Here is a 14,824-nt window from a genome sequence, read left to right as displayed (position 1 = left end):
TCAACAGGCATGGTATACCTCTTAGAGATGGCCGAGACCACCGTGTCCACCACAGGCGACTTCAGAGTGTTTCTATCCCCTTGGGGAATGGATACAGGTGGGCCATGGAGTGCACAAAACAAAAGGGAGCTTCCAGCACCTGCCATGGTGCGAGCATAATATCCCGAATATCCTGATGCATAGGAAAAGAGCAGGAAGCGGAGCGGATCCCCTTAAGCAAGGGGTCCACCTTACGTGGGGGCTCCGACGCTGTGTCCTCAAAATGCAAAATCGAGGAGACCTGAAGAATTAGCTCATGAAGCTCTTCCTGCTGAAAAATGCACACCACAGATGAATCGCCTTCATGGGGGTGCTCGAACCCCTCACTAGCGGAATCTGACCTCCCCAAGAGGATCCTGGAAATCTCCCCAAGGGTCCAGGTCCTCATGAATTACATCTTGCTCCTCTGGGCAAAAATCCTCATCCTAAGAGACCCTCGGATGTTTGGATGAGAGAGGAGTAGAGGGGGGCAAAACCGCCGCTGTATGGGGTCGCACTGGAGGAGGACGTAGAGGGCAACCCTCCCTGAGTGAACATGGAACCTCCAGCCGCCAGCACATAAGCTTTATAAAGTGCCAACATAAATTCAGGGAGAAAGACCCCTGGTGGCCCCAAGGGACTTCCTGTCCCAGCAGGGGACCTTGCCAAACCTTGCCCCTGTATTTCCAGAACAGGGGGGAAGGTCACCGGAGGTAACTGAAATAAAGGAGGAGGTTCCAGCTGAAATTGGACCTGAAACTGCCAAAATCAGAGCTCCTGCATCCTACTGCATCTGAAAAGCCTGGGACTTTCCCGACGCTGAGCTGAGGAACTGACCGGCGCAAAAAGGGAATCCTTTTCTCCCTGACCGTCGGCGGCTGGGGAACCCTCCGTGTGGGTGTCAGGGGAAGTCTAGGCTTTCCTGTGATCTGAAGCTGACTCGCGAGGTACATGTGGCAGGGTGCCCTGGCTGTCGGCATCTGCCGCCGAGGCTGCTCCACTGCTCCGGCCTGCACAACGCTTGCACAGGCCGGCCGCGAGTACCTCGCGCTGGAGCACAATGAATACTTTTTCCCTTTAAAAGTGCTCATTGTGCTGAAAAACACCCTAGCGGGAAAGAAAAGTGCCGGTTAGTTGAGAAAAACACAGAAAAAGGCAATTTTTAAAGGGAAATGAGTCTTTTTACCAGCACACCAGATAATTTTTTTTTTTTTTTAATTTACTTAATCAGAACAGACTCCATCCCTCTCAAAGCTGGAGGGCTGACCAACCAGGGGGCTAGTCCGCCGGCTGAGGCACCTCTAGAAAAAACATGGGGAGGTGGAAGAAGGTGAGGGAGGGATCCAACACGAGACCCGCCAAGTTTAACACCCCCGAGGTTGGATTGATCCCCAAACATGACCCGCACAAGCTCTATCTGGCACAAAAGGGGAACCCAGGAGTCCAAAACAAAGTTCCAACAGTACTAAGAGGGGAGTCAAATTAGTCTTACTACCTGCTTTGGCGGAGACTGAGGAAGACTGGATTGCTAGGGGGGAATCTATCCTGATATACAAGTTTGTGCTCAGTCTCCACCTGCTGGTAGCAGTGAGGTATATAACCCATTCGTAAGGACTATATCAGTCTATCAAGCGCTATAGAATTGCTACTTTATAAAATTTTCTTATTTTCTTACCTGGCAGCGCTGCTTTGCTGATGATGCCAGTTAGTAATACTAGCTCCTGCAAGGATCCCACACTCACTTCCTGACACCGCAGGATTGCCTGGATAGTATCAGAATGGGATATGAGGAACTGTAAGACCTGTATGTCAATAAAGAGAGAGAATAACAATTAACATTCTGAAGGTTGACATTTGAGACTTTTAATGAAGAATCCTGTATAAGACTGGTGAGACATTTTAGAATATGATGTACAATTCTGGAGACCGCACCTTCAAAAATATATAAAAAAGAAGGATTTGGTCCAATGAAGGCTACTAAAATGGTGTGTGATTTAAACATTTCAATATGTATACTTTGGAGGAAAGGCATTCGGAGATATGATAGAGATGTTTAAATACCTACGAGGCATAAATGCACACGAGTTGAGTCTTTTTCATTTGAAAGGAAGCTCTGGAAGAGAGGGCATAGGGTGAAGTTAAGAAGTGATAGGCTCAGGAGTAATCTAATGAAATACTTTTTTACAGAAAGGGTGGAAGATGCATGGGACAGTCTCCCGGAAGATGTGGTGGAGACGGAGACTATGTCTGACTTCAAGAGAGCTTGGGATAGGCACATGGGATCTCTTAGAGAGAGGAAGAGATAATGGTTAATGCAGATGTGCAGTCTGGATGGGCTATTTGGTCTTTATCTGCCATCATGTTTCTATTATGTAAGACATATCTCAGTATAATCTTCATGTAAGACCACCACAGTTTTTATGTTTGTGAAGCCTACACTTTTTTTTTTCTTTTTGCTTAGTAGGAATAATGCACACATAGATGCTGAAAAGCTCCCCTTTCACATTTTGCCAAAGCAACACAGATATCTCAATTTGTCCTGTATATTACTAAAGCTCTGCCAAATGTACTCTCCAAGAGAAGCCATTTTATAAAGCTGTCCTTGGGAAGAAAGAATATGCTTCAGTTTTGTGTGTGTGTGTGTGTGTGTGTGTTTCCTTCTACAAATTCTGTTTCCCATAATCATCAACTCTATTATATGTTTCTCTCTATGCCCTAGAGGCAACAAACACTTCTCCTTCCAGCAGCAACAAGAATGCCTCTTTGGTTGGTGGGGCCAAGCTCCACCCCCAGTCCACTCAAGTCCTGCTCCAAACTCCAACTTTTATTTCCACAGTAGGATCACAATCTTTTCTCTCCATACCCTACCCCAAACGTCTAATACCTCTTTTCTCTCCCTCCCTCTACAGTCCAACATCTCCCTTCTCCATCACCTACAAAGTGAAGTTACTCACCTTTAGCAGGTATTCTCTGAGGACAGCATGTAAATATTCTCACATGTGGGTAACATCATCCACGAAACCCAGAATGGAGAGTCAATAGTGTATTATCACTTTAAATCTCTAGGACAGTCCATTTAAGTCCTAACCCTACTAACTGGTAAAGCACCATATTTGTTTTTCATTCCCTCTGTAGTCCTCTACCCTCTTTACCCCTTCATCCCTTTGTAATTCCCAACATGACCAGTTTAGATTGATTCACCAATTTGACTGTCATAATTAGAATGTAAGCTCTTTCAAGCAGGGACTGCTTGCATCTGGTACTGGTAGCGCTATATAAATAATAAAGAGTAACATAAGCAGTGCCTCTGCTGGGTCAGACCAGAGGTCCATCGTGCCTAGCAGTCCACGGCAGAGGGAATCACCGGCAGTAGGAGAAGGCCCCAAAGCAACCAGTTTAGAGTGCTGTAGCTGCCGATGCTGCTGGAGGGAAGTTTGTCGGTCAGTCGTCTCGTTGTGGGAGGGTCGTCAGGGTTCGCATGGGAGGGAGAGATAGGAGGGTCAGCGGGGTTTCAGCTGCGCCGGGGGAGGGGGGAGGGAAGAAGCGGACTGCCTTGGGTGCTCCAAGGCCTGGCATCATTAACTTCTTCGGGCAACAGCTTTTACAATTCACTGCTGTTGCCGGCTTCAGGCCTTCATCGCTGCCAGGTCCTGCCTACTTCCTGTTTCCATGAAGGCAGGACCTGACAGAGAAGAAGATCTGAAGCCGGCAACAGCAGCAAATTGTGAATGCTGCTGCTGCCTGAAGAAGTTCACGACGCCAGGCCTTAGGTGACAGAAGGAGGAAAGAGAGCAGAGGGGGGGGGGGAGAGAATAGCTGCACCCATCTGGAGGGAGAAAGAGAGGGAGAAGGAAGATGAGGGAGGGAATTAAAGTAGATGCCAGGGCTTCGAGGGAAAGGAGGGAGGAAGAGATGCTAGGGCATGGAGGGAAGGAGGAAGGTATGCCAGACCAAGCAAAAAGGAAGGAGGAAATGTAAGAGCATGGAGGGGGAGGGAGAGATGTAAAGAAAGGAGATCCCAGGGAATCAGGGAAGTGAAGGAAGCAGAGATGCCAGACTGTGTGGTGGGAAGGAAAGAAAGGAGATAAGAGAGATGCCAAAGTATAGGGGAGGGGGTGGTGATAGAGAGAGAAAAATGGAGAGGTGGCAGAGCAGAAATCAATCATGTACAAAGGAGAGAAGGGGCACAGGATAGACAGTTTATGGAAGAAGCACAGAAAGAGGGAAGATGTCATATGAACAGGGAGAGGGCGGGCAGTGGATGGAAGCGGCAGAGAGAGAGAGAGAGAGGGCAGACTGTGGATGGAAAGGGATGATGCTGCATGGAAGACAGATTCTGGCTAGAATGAAGAGAATGAAGACAAGATGATTAAAGCAGAAACAACAAAAGGTAGAAAAAATATTTTTTTGTTGCTTTAGAATAAAACAGTATTGTAGTTGTATTGATAAAACTTTTATAAACAGAAAATAAGGTAATTTTTTTATTGGACTAATTTTAATACATTTTTTACTAACGTTTAGAGACCAAAACCCCCTTTCTCAGATCAGGACAGTAAAATGTAACAGCAGTATACTATATTGACCTGAAGAAGGAGGCTAATTGAAAAAAGTTAATTGAAAGTTAATTGAAAAATGGATTTGTCCAATAAAATGGTATATTCTTATTTTCAATTTTTGCTTTATTTCTATTTGTTAATTTGTAAGTGGTGATTGTCAGTTTCTTCAAATTTACATGTGCTATATTTATATTTTGCAGAGTATTAAGGGGCTATGTGTCATTGTTTCTGTGGTGTTTCACTATATGCAGTTTGGCTTCTTGGCGGTTCAGTTTAACCTTTATCTACATATTTCTATTTTTAGTTTGTGATTATTCCATACTGGGTGAGGGTGTATCTGTGTTCTGTGTGTATGAAATACATGATTGTCTGTTAGCGCTGACTAGCCTTGTTTGGCTAAATGCTTCGGGCATGGTTCTTGGGAGCAAATGCAAGCAGTGTCTCACTTCCGGTTCACGACACAATTGTTTCCCACGTACTTACCTTTATAGTACCCCCAGGGACCCCTGAAGAAGACTTTTTGTTGAAACGCGGACCGTGTTGGGTCCTGTATCCCTAGCGGACTAGGTCCTTTAAGGCTCTTATGTGGATGATTTACTTTTATGTGGATGGAATTATTTTATGTGGATGATTTTAGTGTACCTTTGGAACTTTGATACTTTCAAATAAAGTCCATTTGGGAACATCGTCACTCCACAGAATTTTTTGGTTTTCTCTAGCTCAAAGTCTAGTCATCTAAAATCAAGACTAAAAATCCCAGATAAACTAGAACAGAAAGATTTAAAATCCAGAGCTAAAACAGCTTCAGCAAGTCATAGGCAGAAAACGGGTTTAAACCAGCCCAACTCAATGAGAAGCATACAGCAAATCAGGGAGAAAATCACACCTGGGTTTAGCTTTAATTACCCAACTGCAGGGGAAAAGGAAGGATCCCACAGCAGTAGAGGTGAGCAGCAACAGAACTGGAAGCCACGTTTAAGCAGGAGTCCTAATCCAGCTTCATGAAAGCAGGACACACCACATTCTGAAGCTCAGGTAGAACCCTATGAAAGGGAAACCCAGAGTGAAACTTTGTCTTTATGTTCTAATAATCCTGAAGACATGGAAATAGAGGAAGGCTTGAGTTCCTAAAATACTTGTGATGATTATTCAGCTGCTCAAGGCATTGTAGACATGGACATGTCTTAAACCTGCTGAAAGTTTGTTGCTCGCAAGAAAAGTAAAGTAGAATGCTGTGTGGTTTCCTTGAGCCAATTGAAGGCATAATTTAAAGATGACCTTGAAAGGAACTGTTAATTTTTTTTCCTTGCTGTACAAGCAAAGCCTGTGAAAGACTGTTATGTTAAGAGTAAAGTAGTGCAGTGCAGTGATTAGAGAAGCCAAAATCAGAGACCACTGTTTTGCTAGAGAAGAACAGTACTGCTTGTGAACCCTTTATTAGGGAAATTTTGTCAAGTCTGCTGCAGTGAAGCCTTAATAAAGTGAATTCCACTGAAAAGAAATTAAAGATCAAATGGGATATTTTTCTTTTGGGTGCGATCTTTATGAGCTGATCATACAGGTAGTAGATCTCATGGTCTGGGTTTTACACAGTGGTTAAAACCCAGTGGAGTACTTCAGTGATGATATGGCATGACCTCTGAATTTTAAAAGCAGTGCTTGAAGTTTGGGTGTTTTTTCTAAGCTATCAGGATGGGACAGAGTATGCTGGTCTGGTGAAGGTGGCTTAGGCCACACCAAGGCCTGCAGGAGTGCAGGAAGGAAAACTGTGTTGAAAAGAAGAATGGGTTTCTTTGTTGTTGTTTCGTTGTGATCTTTGAATATTCAGATTGAGTTATGTCTATGAACTGTACTGGAGCACAATATCACATCTTGCCTGAGGGAAAGAAGACCCTATGTTTTGTTCAGAGATTTTGGTGAATATTGAAATACAAAAGTGAAAGGAAAGACTAAATAAAACATTTTTGTATTTACCAGAACTTGAATACTCTCAATTCCTTTAGTGCAGGGTTTCTCAACTCGTGGTATGCATACTCCAGGGGGTACGCAGGCCGCTTTTTGGGGGTATGCAGGCTGACAGCTGACCGGCTGCTGCCCTCCACATGCTCCATTTAATTCCCCTCCTGCTGCTGCTGCAACAACAAAAGGGCCAGGCGCTGGCCCATAAGACTTCTCTCCGACATCAGAATTGTGGCAGGGGAATTAAATGGAGCAGGCAGGCAGTGTGCGGCAAGCAGCGGCGGCAGGCAAGTGGCGGGAGGCGGAATCGGAGGTGGGTCAGCTTGGGGGCAGGCAGGCAGGCTTCGGCGCGGTTTCAGGGGAGGCAGGGAGCCAAGGAAGGGGGCACTAACTCAAAACATAGGAAGGAGGGAGGGAGGGAACAGAAAGGGAAGAATGAAAGAAAGAAAGAAAGTGTTGAAGATTTCCTGGAATTTACAGGTGTGTGATAGTTGTCACCGATATGATAACTGAGATTGTGAATGAATCAAAATTAAGTGAATATATTCAAATTTGGAAACTCAGTCTAGAGGTCTATAATTAGAGATTAAGCTCACAAATTGGCATCCCTTGTCTAAATTGTTGATTTTACATTTTAGCTAATGCCACGGAAGCTCAGAAGGTTGATTTTATGAATTTAAGAGACATAAATTTATGTACCATTCTTCATATACATCCATGGAGTTTATAGGTTCTCGGAGGAACAGGAAACTTGGCTGTTTTACAGAATCTGTTCCTTGTAGATTAGAACATACAATGCTAATTGGAAGGTCATACAGAAGTTAAGATGTGCCTGCAGTATGGCTTTTTACTGACCTGATTGATATTTAAAAAGTCAGAGATCAAAAGTGATTTAGAAAGAAAAAGTGAAACACTGCTACTTGCTGGGTTTAAAAACTTAACAGAATGGACTTTTAATATTAACATTGACGTAAGGCATTTTTAGAAAGGAAATCATGTGATCAACTGTGCCATTGTATTCTAAAGCATGATAATTATTACAAATGATGTCACATAGAGGGGCATAATAAAAAAAAAAACATCTAAGTCCCCTTTTGGCCTAAGGCCCTAAATGTTGAAAGTAGAAGCAGGGAAAAAGCACAGTTACTTACCGTAACAGGTGTTATCTAGGGACGGCAGGCAGCTATTCTCACATATAGTTGACGTCATCGACGGAGCACGGATGCAGATGCCTCACGAGCAGACCTGGTTGAAGAAACTCGAAGTTTCAAGTTGCGCGCACCGCACATGCGCAAGTGCCTTCCTGCCCAGCACAGGGCGTGTCTCCTCAGTTCAGATAGCTAGCAGAGAAGCCAACAAGGGGAGATGGGTGGGTTGTGAGAATAGCTGCCTGCTGTCCCTGGATAACACCTGTTACGGTAAGTAACTGTGCTTTGTCCCAGGACAAGCAGGCAGGTATTCTCACATATGCGTGACCTCCAAGCTAACCAGAATGGGATGGTGGGAGTGTTGGCAACTTAGGAGAATAAATTTTGTAATATTGTTTGGCCAAAATTTCCTCAATAGGTGTAGATCTGAGGAAACCTACTGAAGCTGCCATAGCTCTGACTTTATGAGCTGTGACTTTACTGTGAAGGGGTAATCCAGCCTGGGCATAGCAGAAAGAAATGCAAGCCGCCATCCAATTGGAGATGGTACGCTTAGAAATATGATGTCCCAACTTATTTGGGTCGAAGGAAACAAAAAGTTGAGGAGCAGTTCTATGTGGTTTGGTGCGTTCCAAGTAGAAGGCCAAAGCACGTTTACAGTCCAGAGTATGAAAAGCTAATTCTCCAGGGTGAGAATGAGGCTTTGGAAAAAACAATGGAAGTACGATGGATTGGTTGAGATGAAATTCGGAGACCACTTTAGGTAGGAATTTCGGATGAGTACGAATAACTACTTTGTCATGATGGAACACCATGAATGGTGGGTCAGGAACTAAAGCTTGCAGCTCACTGAATCGTCGAGCAGAAGTGAGGGCAATGAGAAACACCACTTTCCAAGTGAGATACTTCAGATGAGCCTTATCAATTGGTTCAAATGGAGGCTTAATGAGTTGAGTAAGGACAACATTGAGGTCCCAAACCACAGGAGGCAGTCTGGCACAGGAGGTCTGACATTGAAAAGTCCTTTCATGAATCTGGAAACCACCGGATGAGCAGAGAGGTTTCCCTTCGATAGGCTGATGGAAAGCCGCAATTGCACTGAGATGGACTCGTATAGATGTAGACTTGAGGCCAGAATTGGATAAGTGCAAAAGATAGTCAAAAACAGAAGATAAAGAGGAATGCTGAGGCTCCTTATGATGAGAAAAACACCATGTAGAAAATCTAGTCCATTTTTGGTGATAGCATTGGCCTATTTCTTGGGCACCTCCAAAATAGGTTCTGCTCAGCATGATTCATTAAACAGCACCCAATTTTACTTGAATCGCGCCGAACAGTGCCTAATTAGGCGCATAGCTTTTGGGCGCTTCTTATAGAATTTGCCCTCTAATTTTTAAATTGAGGGATAACATTCTTTAAGATGCAGTCAGGGAAAATGAACATGAGGGAAAATTATAACAATATGTATAATACATTTAGTAACATTATATCATAGTTATAGTCACTTATTCCACAATATTCAATATAGCTTATTTGATTTTATGAGGTGAGAGAAATCAAGGAACTTCTAAAATTGTTCCAAGCAGGTTTAAACAAGGAGGTAAAGATTATAAATGAAGAAATTATAGAAAAAAACACTTTAGCATCTCTGCTCTAAATAAATGCAAATATCAAAACAAATCCTGGGATAAAGCACAGTTACTTACTGTAACAGGTATTATCCAGGCACAGCAAGCAGCTATTCTCACAACCCACCCACCTCCCCTGGTTGGCTTCTCTGGTAGCTATCTGAATTGAGGAGACGTGCCCTGTGCTGGGCGGGAAGGTACTCGCACATGTGCAATGCGGGCGACTCGAAACTTTGAGTTTCTTCAAGCAAGTCTGCTTGTGAGGCGTCCGCATCCGGGCTCCGTCGATGACGTCACCCATATGTGAGAATAGCTGCCTTCTATCCCTGGATAACACCTGTTACGGTAAGTAACTATGCTTTACTGACTGTCCCTTCTTTAAAAGTAATAGAGACCAGGAGATCTACTATTTTTTCAGTTATAGCACCCCAGCTCTGGAACAATTTACCAATTTACTTACACAATGAATCCTCTTTAGAAAAATTTAAACGTTCTTTAAAAAGTTTCCTGTATAAGGATGCATTTGAGATATAGATAGTATAACTTACCAATCATTAATCTCATGATTGAAAACTTAGATTTTAATTAGACCTAAGCATAGGTCGAAAGCTTCTCTTCCTTCTTCCCTATGCTTATTTTTGCTTTTATATCCTTTTTTTTGTGTGTGTGTTACCCACCGGATGTGTTTTCCTTAAATGTTTCTTTTTCTTTAAAGAAATAAAATAAAACAGCGATTCGTGAAGAAAAAAACACACACCGCAGTTGAGAAGGCACAAAGTGAACGAAGTTAAACACAGAGAGTCAAAGACGGACTTCTTGGCTCTGCGGAAAACTGAAAACTGAGACGCGCCCTGTTCTGGGCGGGAAGGCACTCGCGCAAGTGCGGTGCGGGTGACTCAAAACTTCAAGTTTCTTCAAGCAAGTCTGCTTGTGAGGCATCCGCATCCGGGCTCCGTCGATGACGTCATCCATATGTGAGAATATCTGCCTGCTTGTCCTAGAATAAATGTTGTTCTGTTGATCTAAACGCCCTGAGTGGGGAATACGGTATCAAGAGATGATCCAAAAATATTGGAGCATTAGACTGTTGAATTTTAAATGTTAACAGTATAATTTTAAAAGTTATTCTATGTGTAATTGGTAACCAGGGTGCTACTTGTAGAAGTGGTATGATGCGGTCATATTTTTTTGAATTAGTAATAATTTTTATTGCTGTATTTTGTATTATCTGTAATCTTCTTATTTCTTTTTCGATTATACCATGATATAATGTATTGCAATAGTCAAGTCTAGAAATAATTAATGAGTGAATGAAAATATTAAGAGCTTCTGGTTTTAGAACATTTGATAAGGATCTAATGAGACGTAACTTATAAAAACAGTTTTTAACCACTGAACTAATCTGATCATAAGAAAGTTCTTGATCTAATATCACTCCCAATATTTTCGTTGTTGTTACTATTTGGAATGGGAAATTATCTAGGAGTATCTGCGATGAAAATTTAAGATCATTTTTCCATGGAACAATGTGGCATTTACCCAGACTAGCCTGGAAAAAAGCAAGGACCTGCGACACAGGAGCCAAAAAAGGGGCTAATTGATCTTGGGTACACCAATGTTTGAAGGTGCTCCACGTCTTAGCGTAGACAGACACTATGGTTAAGAAGTGCCATTACGTTCTAAGGCCATTACGTTCTAAGAATAGCCATTACGTTCTAAGGCCACACACTCAAGAGCTAAGCCTTAAGAGCAAAGAGACCCGGATCGTCCAAGGTTACTAGGCCCTGAGTAAGAAGGTCCATGGAGGTGCTCAGGTGAAGACCGTGTCCTACATGCAGGCGCATCAGATCTGAGAACCAGGGTCTGCACGGCCAGTCGGAAGCCACTAGAATGACTTGGCCTAGATGAGTCGCAATTCTCTGAAGAACCCTGCCTATCATTGGCCAGGGTGGGAAGACATATAGAAGAATATCCGGAGGCCACAGCTTGTATGAGGGCATTGATCCCTGTGCTTCCGGGTTCAAATCTTCAGCTGAAGAAGTGTGGCGCTTTCTTGTTTTACGCCATGGCCATGAGATCGAGGTGGGTTTGACACCAAAGTCACACAATCTTCTGAGACGCCCGAGATGACAGGGTCCACTCGCCGGGTTCCAGACTCTGACGATTTAGGAAGTCTGCTTGAACACTGTCCACTCCAGTCACATGGGGTGCAGTCAGTGCCAGGAGATGACGGTCCACTCAAAGGAACAGAAGCCAAGCTTCCTGAGCCAAAGGAGAGCTCTTGGTTTCTCCCTGTTGATTGACATAGGCCACTGCCATCGCATTGTCGGAAAAAACTCGTACAGCTCGCCCCTCCAGAAAAGTCTGCAATGCTTTCAGGGCTAGCTGAATGGCTCTTAGCTCCAGCCTGTTGATGGACCACTTCCTCTGCGACAGGGTCCAACAGCCCTGAAAGAGACGACAATCGAAGTGAGCCCCTCCAGCACTGCAGGCTGGCATCCGTGATTAGCACAATCCAGGAGGCAATCTTCAACGGGACAAAGTGACTATGGGCGAAGCCACCAGCCCATGCTTGCTCTGGCCTCCAACAGGTAACGGCATCTCCAAGATATCTCAGTGTGGCGGCCACAGAGAAAGCAAGGCATGTTGAAGAGGATGAATGTGCCCCTTGCCCAGGGGACCACATCGAGCTTGGCTACCATGGAGCCCCACGCAAGTGGTCCCACGCTGAAGGAGCTGACTTCAACAGAGCTGAAATCTGTTAACACAGCTTTTGTCTGCGAGGTGCGGGCAGGTAAACGCGACCCTCTGCCGTACTGAACAGAATTCCCAGATATTCTATGGACTGCATGGGTATCAGGTGGCTCTTCCTGAAGTTGACAATCCAGCCCAAGGATTCCAGTACCCGGAGCACCCTTTCCACTGTAGAACGCCCCTCTTCCAAACAGGGCACTCTGATCAACCAATCATCTAGATACGGGTGAACTTGCAACCACATCTTCCTCCGATGAGCTGCTACTACCACCATCACTTTGGTGAACATCCGGGGTGCCATTACCAGGCCAAAAGGCAGAGTTGAAAACTGATAATGCTGACCCAGCACATGAAACCGTAGAAATTTGCGGTGAGCTGGAAAAATGGGGATATGAAGGTACACCTCCGTAAGAAGCAAGGAGGCCAGAAACTCCCCCGGAGACACTGCCACAGTGACAGACTTCATGGTCTCCATCTGGAACCGAGGAATCTTGAGGGCTGCATTCACATGTTTCAGATCTAGAATAGGTTTCCAATCTTCTGACCCTTTCTTTGGCACAATAAAGTAGACCGAGTATCTGCCTGAGCTCAAAAAATCAGTTGGAACTGACTCTATTGCTCAAATATCCAGCAAGCGCCGAACTGTAGCTTGGACTCTGTGCCCTTTTTCCTGACCCCCTGCAGGAGAGGTCACGAACCAATCGGACAGAGGTTGGCTGAATTCCAGCTTGTAGCCCAATGGAATAATTTCCAAGACACACATATATGGTAATGCGCATCCAGGCAGGCAGAAACTCCGATAGCTGACCCCCCTTATCTTTAGAGGGATCCCCGGCTTCCTGGCATCATTGTGTCTTCCTGGCAGGTCAAGCAGGATGGGCAGCGACAGGTTGGAAACGTCTGTAGCCTGTATATCGATCTCTGAAGCTCCGTGAAAATCTCTGTGACGAGGAGGGAGAAAACTATTTGTAGTTCCGAAAGGTTCTTCTGGAGCCACAGAACGCTCAGGCCCCATAGGCCTGGCCTGACTATCTGGCAGAGACTTAGGGTGTCGATCTTTGCCAAACAATAACTACCCCATAAAAGGCAGACGAGCCAGGGTTGCCTTTCAGGTGGAATCTCCAGTCCACTGCTGAACCCAGAGCATTCGGCGGGCCAATATCGAATAGGCTGAGACCTTTGCCATTACTCTCACAAATTCCTATAATCCATCCACCAAGTAGTTCATCCCAGCCATAAGAAGCTGAGGAGGAAGAGGATCTACTGCCTCAGTCTTGAGTGTATGCAGCCGAATCATACAGGCGCGGGCCACAAATGATATAGCCACAGAGCTTTGACACAAAAAATAGCTGTCTCAAAAATTTTCCTGAGGATCACATCCACCCAGCGATCCTGCATATGTTTTAACACAATGCCCCGTCACTAGGCAGCAAAGTGTGCCGGGTCACCTGGGTCACCAAGGAAGCCACCTTGATTTGTCCCAGCAGTATCCTACGCCAGAGGATACAAATGAGACATGACCCGAGCATTCTGCAAGGGACCTTCCAGAGAGTCAAACTGTTCTGTAAATATAAAACTCAAATCTGGATGCCAGGGAAAAATGGCAGATTGGGTACATGTACTGAACAGCCATGGAAAAGAAGAGGAAGGAGAGGGCTTGTCATCCAAACCCAATTCTAGTAAAGATTCAGCAATCAAGTCAGTCGGGTCTTCTCCAGGATCCATAGCCTCTAAGGGATCCACGGATCAAATATCCCAATCCGAATCCTCCAATCCAGGGAATAAATGATCAGCGAGGTCTGGATCCGCCGCTGTAGTCTCCTGAACAGACTGTGAAACAGCTGGGGCGATCTGAGAAACTGACATCTCCGAAGAAATATCGGCGCTGTGCGACGACGGAGAGGCAACAGATGAACATCCAGCAGCCAGACTCCTTGATTGAAACTCAAGACTATAAAAATTTAATAAACTCTGAGAAGGCATCAGGAACCTGGGGCATAGTCACCCATAGGCTGCGGAGAGTCCATCTCGCGACTGGCCAATAAAGGCGCGGTCCCAAACCCTGAAAATAAAGGCCGCCGCCCCAATAGGCTAGCTGAGTGTGTTATCACCTGCTTCTGTGGAGGGGAGGCTAAACCCAAAGTTACCACCTCCCTGTACCTGGCAACACTTGGTGCAACGGCGCTCCAAAATCAGCAAATTTGCGCAAATTTTACATAAATATACACTATGAGACCCTGAGGACTCCATCCCAGCAGTTTTCCTTGCAAAATTTCAAAAAATGAAAAAATGAAGAGAGGGGGAAAGTTGAAAAAAAGATTGCTAAAAATCCAAGATGGCCGACAGGTAAAATTTGTGCCAAAAACACTAAAAAAAACTGGCCTTCCCAATATTAAAAAATTCAAAAAACAGGATATTTCAGGTGGGGGAACCCAGGGGAACATTAGAAAACCCCTCAAAATTAACTTTTAAAAATCGCTGATAGAGCTTGCCAGCTCCTCTTACTCACAGTACTGAAGAAAGATGCTGCACCTGCTTTCTAGCATCTGTTAGGAGCCAGACTCAGAATTCACTGTCGCACTGCTGGGAAAGTTGATACCAAGCTGATTCTTCGGGCTGCCAATCAGACCCATTGTCTGACTATGCCTCCACCCCTGTGGATCACTGACTGTGCACCAGGATGGGCGGAGGCACGAAACGCAGCCTGCACACTGCGGAACCTTGCTGAGCCTCCTAAGTATGCTAAATGGTTTGCAGCCAA

General features: G+C 44.8%; 1 protein-coding gene across 5 annotated transcripts in view; it reads right to left on the bottom strand.

Annotated features, from left to right (window-relative positions):
* Positions 1-14,824, bottom strand: part of NUP205 (nucleoporin 205) — a 1,504,202-nt gene that overhangs the window by 278,272 nt on the left and 1,211,106 nt on the right. For all 5 annotated transcript variants that reach the window (XR_004540594.1, XM_033957880.1, XM_033957883.1 and 2 more), the window contains exon 35: positions 1,694-1,820. Coding sequence is in view for 4 of the 5 variants with exons in the window: in XM_033957880.1 (XP_033813771.1) it covers positions 1,694-1,820 (127 nt within the window). In the remaining variant the exon portion in view is untranslated. The remainder of the gene's footprint in view (positions 1-1,693; positions 1,821-14,824) is intronic.

The sequence above is a fragment of the Geotrypetes seraphini genome, chromosome 9 (assembly GCF_902459505.1).
Source record: "Geotrypetes seraphini chromosome 9, aGeoSer1.1, whole genome shotgun sequence".
Taxonomy (NCBI): Eukaryota; Metazoa; Chordata; class Amphibia; order Gymnophiona; family Dermophiidae; genus Geotrypetes; species Geotrypetes seraphini.
This window is presented reverse-complemented; position numbering and strand designations above follow the sequence as displayed.